Source organism: Amblyomma mixtum, chromosome 8, assembly GCF_055824585.1.
Source record: "Amblyomma mixtum isolate Tamu chromosome 8, ASM5582458v1, whole genome shotgun sequence".
In the NCBI taxonomy this organism is placed as follows: Eukaryota; Metazoa; Arthropoda; class Arachnida; order Ixodida; family Ixodidae; genus Amblyomma; species Amblyomma mixtum.
Window position 1 is genome coordinate 21,279,542 of NC_143019.1, and position 10,267 is coordinate 21,289,808.

Consider the following 10,267-nt stretch of genomic DNA (forward strand, 5'->3'; position numbering starts at 1 on the left):
AAGCGCTGGTTTTTGCAACGTAGATTGCAACGATGAGCGGTAAGTGCCGCGGGACAACGCGCTCGTGCTACGCCAACTGCAGACACGGAAGAGACGGTTTTGGTTGATAGCATGCTCGATCACCCGCGATGGTGCGCACCGGGGCGCGTTGGTGTGCACCATCCATCCTCGATGAACTGCACCGGTGCGCACATGCGGTCCTCGATCACAGGAAGCGCACCCTACCGGGTCAGTTTTTCGTTGCGGCGACTCGCACACGGAAAATCGGCGGTTTGCAAGGGTGCAATCCCGGCAGGCATTGCGGGACGCGGGCTGCGGAAGAGCCGCCTTTAGCCGTACACGGTGGTTAATGCTATCCTGCTCGTGTCTGCGCAGGGACTCACGTAAAGGAGCAAAGGGGAGCGAAGGGTATTCAGGAATCGAGACAGGAGCACAAGGAGGCATTTCTTTTAAATCCGATCGTCCCCCTCAGGCATTCTTTTGAAGTCCTTCTAAGGCATTGCAGACGGGCAGCATGACTCATTCAAGGGATGCTAGCATTGTTAGGCCACATTCTCACAGCCGGTTTTTGGCTTGCTCTGTCGCGTCCGTCGCGCCGGCAGCCGACGGAGGGGGCTGGACCCGGCAGGACCGCCGGGTCCTGCTGTACGTTTCCGTCGAGCGGAGGCGACGGAGCCCGCCCCACGGAGAGCGAGCCAGTCACAGCGCGTCACAGTCATTGCAGACGGGCAGCATGACTCATTCAAGGGATGCTAGCATTGTTAGGCCACATTCTCACAGCCGGTTTTTGGCTTGCTCTGTCGCGTCCGTCGCGCCGGCAGCCGACGGAGGGGGCTGGACCCGGCAGGACCGCCGGGTCCTGCTGTACGTTTCCGTCGAGCGGAGGCGACGGAGCCCGCCCCACGGAGAGCGAGCCAGTCACAGCGCGAGCTCGCTTGACGTCACCCGCGGCTTGCTCGCTGCGACCAAGAGATGGCGCTGGCGAGCGTCGGCGGCAGCGATGCGCGGGCAGGGAGAAAAAACAAAAAAAAATCCGCCTCTCCCGTAACCGAGACTAGAGTAAGCATGAAATGTTTACGGGCCTAACACAGGCTCCATTGCTCGGCTTAAGCAGCTGTGACGGTGGCGGCATTGAAATCCAGGACGATGCAGAAGCGTACGCGGACACGACGAGACGCAGGCCTGACAAGAATGTATATGCAGCGCGTTCGAATACATAGTTTTCACGTGACGTCACATCCTATGTCGCACGTCACACATCCGAGAGACCGCCGCCGCCGCCGCCATCTTAGGGTGTACGCTTAACCTTCCGCGCGGCCTTTCGCAGTGGTTGAACCTGCGTATGCGCGATACACGGTGCGTTTTGCTGGTGAAATGGCAAAAATCAGTGCCCAGGAGTTCTGCCCATCGTTCTTTGAGCAGCTTGTGGGCCCCACACGGGCTCGCTACGAGTCAAAGATAGCTATGTGCGATGGCATTGATCCGTACCAGCTGCACGTCGGAACAGATGCAACCGCTGATGCCGAGCTGCTGCCACCGACAACGAACATGGACATAGTGAACTACCTTGTTTTGTCGACAAGCTACGTGTCGATGCAGCAGATGAAAGCCTACAAATCGCTTGACGCACACAACTACTTTACGAGTGGTTGGGTGAAGAGTCTGTTGGCCAAACAACTGCCTTCAAAACGTATCGTCTTGTTGAGCGAGGTGAGTGCGCAACAAAACTTCCATTTCTTCGTACGCGTTTTTATAAGCTAAAGCACGGTCGTCTCCTCTGTCCTGCATGCGGTAGAGCACGCGCTAAAGCTACAATCTTTGGTTGTGCGGTTGCAAAACGTGTAGATGAATCTGCAGGGTGCAGGCGCTGTTCGCTTTTCAAGACACCGGCGTTTATCAACCTGTGCACGCTGCATTTTTCAATCTGGTCGATTCAGTAGTGCCCTGTGGTTCTTCATAGTGTACCGAAACCGATCCGCCTTCCGCAGGCTTACGCGAAAGTTTGAACGCGTAACTTCGACAGACATTATCGCCGCTGAGCGCTGGCCGGTGGGTACACGACCGTGCTGCTCGGCGTGTTCACATCGTTTGACGTTAGCTCATGGCCTGCAGCCACAAAAAAGAAAGAAAAAATGTTCTAAGACCCACCGGCCGTCAGCCAGCAACGTTAATGTCAATCCACGCTCTCGAGCGTTCGTGTTAAGTCTGCGGGCGGCGGCACAGAAGCAGTTTTACATTTCGACTAGATCAAAACGAGGTCGCTGCATCTGAGATCGCGTGGCCGCGGTCCTTGGGCGTTTGATGGTGTCTCGTGTCCTGCATTTACGCTGCATTGAGCTGTGTGCTCGCAAAAGCAGTGTTTAGGCAGAGCCTGCTTTGGCTGGTGTCAACTTGGAATAGAAGCATAAATTGTAAATTTGAGCAGAAGTGAAAGCTTCCACATCCAACACAGTACAGCACAACTTTGTTTTCTAACTGGCATTTTTTATTTTCAGGTCAATCATTCCCAGCGGCTGCGAGATGCACCTCTCAAGGCATGGATTCTGGCCAACAGTGACGGAAGCATCATCACGGCACACTGCACCTGCATGGCAGGAGCAGGTGAAGCCTGCTCACACGTTGGTGCCGCGTTGTTTGCGGTGGAGACAGCAGTACGCCTCAGAGATTCCCAAACGTGCACAGAAAAAAACAATCTGTGGCTTCCTGCACACAAGCCAGGAGCGGCATTTAAGAGGCTGCGGGACATAGATTTTACGTCATCCCAAGCAAGAAAAAAAAGGATGGATCACGCAGAAAATGTTGACCCTAATGTCCAGGGTGCAACGACATGCTCTGGTCAGTCATCACTGCCCGTGCCACCTGCTCCAACCGTGCAAGAGTGCAATGCCTTGTATGCCAAAATAGCTGCTTCAGGGATAAAGTCGGTGATTTTTGCACTGCATCCGCAGTACAATGGAATGTTCCGGCCTCCCCAGACTAGAGAGCCAAAGCCTCTTCGTGGCCTCTTCTGTGAAGAAGCGCGAGCAGAAGACCTACATCACCTCACTCAGCGCGCAAAGAAATTCATGACAGCTTTTGTCATAACGCAGGAAATGGTAAACTTTGTTGAAGAGAGCACGAGAGACCAAGCAAACTGTGCAAAATGGTACACGCATCGTGCGGGCCGCATCACAGCATCTGTGATGAAAAGTGTGTGCGCTACCAGCATCAATAACCCTGCAATGTCGGTGCTGAAGCAGGTGTGTTATCCTGAGCAGCAAAAATTCTCCAACGCAGCCACAGAATGGGGGAAGCAACATGAAAAGGATGCTGTAGGCAGTTATGCAGAAGAAATGGTAAAGAAGCATACCAACTTCACACATGCAAAAGCAGGACTATTTCTGAGTGCGAAGTACCCACACATTGCCGCAAGTCCAGACGCTATAGCCAACTGCAGTTGCTGTGGCAAGGGCACCGTTGAAGTCAAGTGCCCCTACACTTTAGCCCAAAAAGGATTATTTGGAGCAGAGCAGCACCCGCAGTTCTGCCTAGAAAGCATTGATGGGCGTGTAACATTGAAGAGGACCCATGCTTATTTTTTCCAAGTGCAAACACAAATGGCAGTGTGCAACGTGGATTACTGTGACTTTGTCGTGTGGACGCCAACATCAATGCATATCGAGAGGGTTCAGAGAGATGAATCTTTTATTGAGAAGTTCGTGGCAACTGCGGCAGACTTTTTTGTGCGTGTTGTTTTGCCTGAGCTATTTGCTGGATACTTCACGAAAAAACCCACCACAAGGCACAGCAACAAAGATTTGTTCTGCTACTGCCAAGGCCCCGACACTGGCAAAATGCTTGCTTGCGACGGCAACGACTGCAAGTATGGATGGTTTCACTTCTCTTGCCTTGGGATTAATAGAGCCCCTAAGCAGAAGAAGTGGTTCTGTGAAGACTGCAGCCAGTCATCTATCGGTGCGACGCAGTGACTGGGGCAGACTTACTGAGCTCCAAGAGGACAGCCATGCAAAATATATACATTATTGAAGTGCATAGTCAAGGTTTGGTTTAGTGGGGCTTATCGTTCCAAAAGAACTCAGGCAATGAGGGATGCCATAATGGAGGGCTCCAGAAATTTCAACCACATCTGGTTCTTAAACGTGCACTGACATCGCAGAAAACTCAATCTCTGGCATTTCACCTCAATCGGAAGGCGACCATTGGGCCAAGGTTGAACCTGTGTCCTTCGATTCAGCAGTTGAGCGCCCTAACCACTGAGCCATCGCGGCAACTAAATACCAATAGTTGAGTAGCTCAAGTACTCAACAGCCCCCTTTATGGATCACTGCCTTGTCGTGGCGAAGGGGCTTGCGCAACTCAATGAAGCCATGAGCTATGCTGTGCAGGGCCACCCAAGACAGACAGGTCATGGCAGAGAGTTCTGACAAAATGTGGTCCACTAGAGAATGCAGTGACCCACTCCAGTATTTTTTGCCAAGGAAACAGTACTGACTTTCACAGAAGGCTAAAGGAGTGTACCTGCGGAAATAAACCTTAACTGCTAACTGGAAGGTCTAATCCTGAAGTTAAAGCTCAGTTACTGTGGCCACTTAATGAGAAGACAAGAGCTGCTGGAAAGACCCTGTTGCAGGGAGAGATTGAAGGCAGAAGAAGGGGCCAGTAAAGGATGGGATGGTTAGATGACATCACCAAGGCAAGAAAATGAAATTGTGTGAACTACAGCAGTGAGTGGAAGACCACTAACTCCTAAAAGGCCTGACGTGATGTCGTGCATAAGGCCACGAAGAGCTTAATGCAACCTGACTGTACAGGTCAACAGTGGCAGCAGATAGAATAAAATACAATCATGCCCCAACTCTGGCGTGCGTGTGGGGAGCTTTCTCAGCTCTGAAAATTTTCTGACCGACAGCCACAGCAGCATTTTTGCCCTTGAAAAAGATTACCTTCACTACATATTTTCTATTGCGAGAACAGAACCAAGTCGCACACATACAGAATTAGCATGTACATCCTTGGTAATTTCAAAAACTTGTGGTTACATGATACACACTGGCACGAAAAAAAGTTGAGAATCCTCAGTTACATATGAGGAAATGCAACATGGGGCAGTGACATAGAAATGATCGCATACAGTGTATTTCAGACACCAAAAAAATAGATGACGCATCCTGGCATCTGAAGAAAATGTACATTAAAACAAAATTACAGTAAAAATTCTTCAGTGTTCGAAAACTTGGCACTATCAACCCCAGAAGCAAACAGTCAATTCAACCATTGTTACAGAAGCAAGCTCAGCAGATTCAGAAAAGCAGGCAACAAACCAATAAACTGCATTAAAAGCAAAAGTTCACTGATTAAATGAAATTGCAGCCCACAGCTGCAAAAAGCTAAAGTCACTGAAATAAATTTGCACAAAGTAAAAATAGCTGCTATTAAGTACTAGAAACGCTCTGCCAATGCACGACAGTGCCATATGTTCTGTGTGTACAGGAACATAACTGAAGGGCTTCATAGACTTGCACAAATGTTTGTGTAAGGTCACGAGGAGAGTGCAGCTGCTCTTATTCATAACTCTCACTCGCCACTTCTGTACAAGGGAGATATGCCCTCTTAAATAGTTCACAGAGGCCTCAAGAAAGAACTATCCTTGTAATGCAAAAAAAGCGGCTGATAGTCTGCCACAGCACATACTACATTCTGTTTCCTGTTCAAAGCATGATTGACACACACATCAGGATTTGCAAAAAAAAAAAACATTGCAGGTGACAACCCTTGCTTTCATGATTCTATTGAAACCAGTGATAAAAAGTTGTTGTAAATTATGCCAGCTGATGAAAAGAAACCCATCTCCGACATTAAGAGCAGTGTTTAGTTTGAAACAAGGAAATGACCAAGTGCAGTACACAGAGTCTAATTTGTGTTAAGTGCGTAATTGTGTACACTGCATCTGAAAGGGATAACAGCTTGGTCACAGTACAAGGGCCCATAAAAATTCAGGGGGACACTTTGTTGACCTAACGTGCGGTGAGGCGAAAGCCTTAAGCGCGGTCTTGCTGCTTGTGTCACTGATGTGTGGTTAAGATGTTAAGCTTCGCCTCTAAGAGTGGAACGCGACAGCGCCTTGCAACGCTGCCAGGGTGTCCACAGAACACCATCGCCCGTTCGGCTCTACGCCTTGCTCCTCGGTAACTTGGTTTAATGTATCTGTCTCGCATATCTCGGTGGACACCTGAACCTCGCCGTGAGGGAAGGGAGGAAGATTGGAGTGACCGAAGACACCGTATTCACTAGACGCGCCTTTGTTCATTCCCAACCATCGAGGTAGCATGGCAGAGTGGTTAGCGTGCTCGTCTCGCCCTCCGGAGAGCTTGGTTCGATTCCCCAACTCGACCCATTTCCTACTCGTTTTTATTTATTTCTCTGCTCTGACTAGAAAAGTAAATTAGGTGAATTAATTAACTAAACTCAGCCCCACCTACTTGGAGCATCACTATACCATCCCTTTAATTGGTTGCATGGTTGCAGTCAAAGTACCACTGGCCCCGTTTGAAATTTGTGCACTGTGACGTCACGACCATTTCGACCAATTGAAAAGCGTGACATTTCTCTCGACAACTGCTGCTTACAACGATGAGGCATTAAAGGCTTCCGCCTTAAAATAAGAGTTTATGATTAACGTAGCAATGCACAGATAATGATTGCGTCATAATAAATAAGAGGCTTCCACGAAGAGCGGGTGATGCCCCAATTATCATCCCTTTTGAAGAATCACCGCACAGCTTAGGTTATGACATCGGCCGCCATGGTAGCTCAGTGGTTGCGGCACTCCGCTGCTGACCCAAAATATGCATGGTCAGTTCCAGCCTTGGCGGTCGCATTTCAGTGGAGTCAGAATTCTAGAGGCCCGCATACATTGCGATGTCAGTGCATGTTAAAGAACCTGTTACTTGAAGATGAATCACCAACAAGCCCAAGCTGCTGTTCTGGAGAAATATGGGAGGGCTTAGTGCTGCAGTAAGCATAGTCTGGCTGATGACCATGGCCCCAACTCCACTCACTGAAACCTATCCAAAAAGCAGCCATTTTTGCCTTCATGAGACAAAAAAAAAACCTCTTTACATTGTACATTTCTGTACACAGGATAAAGCAGCATGTTCCAAAGTTTTGCTACTGCACTGACCTGTTATGCCCGATCAAAACCTGGACTTTTCAATTAGAGGGGACCACAGACGGACACAAGTTTGTGAGAGCACAGCAGACTGCTACTATCTTGTCTAGTGGTGTGAACTTATCTGCATGCCTGGCTGTCACGAAGTTAATTGGCTGAATATCCTTCAAGATTACAAATTTGTTGCGAACTAATCCTATCACACGCTCGACATGAATGCGAACATTCGCCAGCCTTCGAGTGTTTTCGACTTCCATGGCTGAGAGCTGCTTCTTGCCCTTTGTGAAAGCAGGTATGTGTAGTTTTGCACAGTACAAACCTAATATGTCTGCAATGTCAAATCCTCTGTCTGCAAGAACAACATCTCCTTGAGTTAAATTGTCGAGAATGCCGCAGTTTTCGGTTATGTGTTTGTCAGAGACCCTTCCACCCCAGCCTTCAGAAATGAAAGTAATTGCACCTTGTGGAGCAATCCCTACCAGGTATTTCGCAGTGTTGCTGCCCTTGTACTGTGACCAAGTCTCACTCCTAGGCTCAAGTGCAGATGGCCGTTCAATCTTCACTTCAAAGCAGTCAATAATGATGGCTACTTTGCTCCCAAAAGAATCATAAAATGCCTGTGGCATCGTACTCTGCAGTAGCTGCCGTGACGGCCATGCAATTTGCGACCTCAACCGCCAGAATGCCCCATGCAGCCATTTTTCAAATATGCGGCTCACAGTCGAGCATGAAACTCCAAATCTGTATGCAAGATCCTGCAAGGGAAAGCTGCATTTCAACTTCATCATAAAAATAACAAATTCAATAAATTTTTCTAAGCCATTCTGTTGAGTGTGCTTAACAGAAACTTCAACCAATTCAAAAACTGCCCGAAGAGTAACAAAATTTGGCAATCCTGTATAAAATGCAACTTTTCGTGCATCTTGACGCAGTGATGCCTCGGAGATGGCTGCGCTCTTGTTCTTCAAGATTTGAAGCTCTGATGTCAGACGCTGGTTGTCGGCCTCCAGAGCCTCTAGCTGGTGTTTCGTCAGCTCTGTTTGAACAGCAGTTTCTGGAATGATATGAAAATAAAGAGAAATGTGATCGCCTAAGTTAAGCAAATTTCGGCCCAAGTAAAAAAGCAGTCATATCTGCAGGGAGAGAGTAACAAGCCTACCTCTGGTTAGCTTCAAGTCTAATGCACAGCCTGGAACGACAGCTTGGTCGTGTGCGCAGTCGGCCGCTACGGCGTGATGCGGCGCAGGTTGGGCTGCACCATCGTGCTGCATGGCGTCGTCCGGCACGGACACATCACCCCGAAGCTCGTCGTCCAACGGGAGGGCGGCGGCGACTGCTGCGGGTGCGACCACTCTCATCGCTGCGCGTTGGTCGTGTTCGCAGTCGGCCGCTACGACGCGATGCGGCTCAGGATGCGTTGCACCATCGTGCTGCATAGTGTCGTCAGCTTGAAGCTCGTCGTCCAGCTGGAGGACGGCGGCGGCCACTGCTGCGGGTGCGACCACACTCATCGCTGCGCGTTGCTTGGCGCGCTCGTACCGGGCGCTCGCCTCCGCTACGCGCAGCTTGCTGCTGTAACCAAGCTCTAAGCTCGGCGCCCAGTCGGGATTAGTCTCGTCCATGAGACTTGATGGTTTGCCTGAAAGCAACCATACATTCATGATTTGATCGCAATCAATGTCGCGGCATTCCAAAATGAGCTAATGCGGCACCGCCGGCGCAATCAAGTGCGGCAGCACTAAACTAGAGGGAAAAGTTCGCTTGGGAGCAATGATTTCAAAGAGTTACTAGTTCTACTTAATTTCCGCACACGCTCTCGTATTTTCTTACCTGTAATAAAGTGACGACCGCATACACGAACGTTGGCGAGGTTTTTCAAATCCTTGCGGTTCAAACGCGCCAGCCAGGCGTTCCGGCGCTTTTCGGACAGCGTCTGTGTGCGCTGGCACTGCCATGAAATAATTTTCGGCAACAGGAACATCCCTGGGGGTGGCTCTGCACTACCTGGCCTTCGTAAGGTCTTGCTTCTGCTGCCGCAGCCAACTACAGCACAATTCGGCATGCTGACGGTCTACAAATTCGCAGCGACGAGGGAATCACACGGCTGCCTGCGTCGGCGTACACCCCAATATGGCGTCCACGTATCCCAGAAGGCCCTGTGAATGGCATCCGGTGACGTCCGTGCAAACTATGTATACTCCGCGAGCGTGTATACATCTGCCTGCCAGAGGGGGAAAGGGCTTGAAGGCCAAGTGGCCGGTCTTTTTCATGCGTGAGTGTGGGACCGCAGCTCAATCCTTGGGGAGGGAGCGAAAGTTTTCCGCCGAAAGCCCTTCTCGCCCTCCTTCTCTAAGCGGCCTTCACTCAAAGCCCCTAACAGATCACGTATGACAACGAAGTGTATTGTGGCATGTTTATGCTTTTTCCATGCGTTATTAGAAATCGGAAATTATAATTCCGTGCATTATCAAATGCACAGCTCGACTGATACCTTGATAAACATTGAGAACACACTGGCAGCAGTTATTTTTTGTGACTCGTTTGGAGAGCAACCGGCGCTTGTATGCCGGCCCGTAGGAGGGCTTAGAGAGTCTCGTTGAATCTCGTTAAGTCTCGTAGGGTGCCCGGATGTTCTCGTTTCAGAGCCCGGATGAGTGGAAACCAGTGCCCGGATGGTGGCTCTCGGTCTCGGCGTGACGTCACCACAATGTCGACAACGGGAGCTAAAAGCATTTCATGCTTAAAAGCCTCCTCATTTTTTTACTCTCCGTCGGGAGATGCACGTGCCTTGCGCCCCGAAAAGCGCCCGCTGTCGAGGAGCAGAGAGCGGATGACAGTTTTATTTCATATGGCAATATACGAGGTGTTCGAGCCAAAACGGGTCTCCGAATGAACATTATGTTTTCACTAGGCGTGGGATATACGATAATTTTTTTTTCTGGGGCGCTCAAGCATCACCACAGTTATGTATTTGATTTTCATGCGCTATCTTTTAGAGCTTTAAGAAAAAACTACTCGGACGATACCTTGTTGCGAGCACTCTAGCCGGCCGTTTGTCAGTGACCTACAACTTTTAAATTGACACTTTTTTCAAGAAAT

General features: G+C 49.7%; 3 protein-coding genes across 3 annotated transcripts; 1 reads left to right on the forward strand and 2 right to left on the reverse strand.

Annotated features, from left to right (window-relative positions):
• Positions 1–1,287: 1,287 nt before the first annotated feature.
• Positions 1,288–4,855, forward strand: LOC149331643 (uncharacterized). The gene is made up of 2 exons (XM_089556794.1): positions 1,288–1,710; positions 2,496–4,855. The coding sequence occupies exons 1-2, from the start codon at positions 1,375–1,377 to the stop codon at positions 3,966–3,968; spliced, it is 1,809 nt and encodes a 602-aa protein (XP_089412920.1). The 5' UTR covers positions 1,288–1,374; the 3' UTR covers positions 3,969–4,855.
• LOC149331644 (uncharacterized) lies at positions 3,667–8,274 on the reverse strand (the record flags this gene model as incomplete). Its single annotated transcript, XM_089557388.1, has 1 exon — positions 3,667–8,274. A coding segment is annotated over one exon (1,065 nt), but the record flags the coding sequence as incomplete, so codon positions are not given.
• LOC149331645 (uncharacterized) lies at positions 8,181–9,280 on the reverse strand. The gene is made up of 2 exons (XM_089556795.1): positions 8,999–9,280; positions 8,181–8,807 (listed from the first exon to the last, which is right to left on the reverse strand). Exons 1-2 carry the CDS (start codon positions 9,228–9,230, stop codon positions 8,296–8,298), a joined length of 744 nt encoding a protein of 247 aa, XP_089412921.1. The 5' UTR covers positions 9,231–9,280; the 3' UTR covers positions 8,181–8,295.
• Between the last annotated feature and the right edge of the window lie 987 nt (positions 9,281–10,267).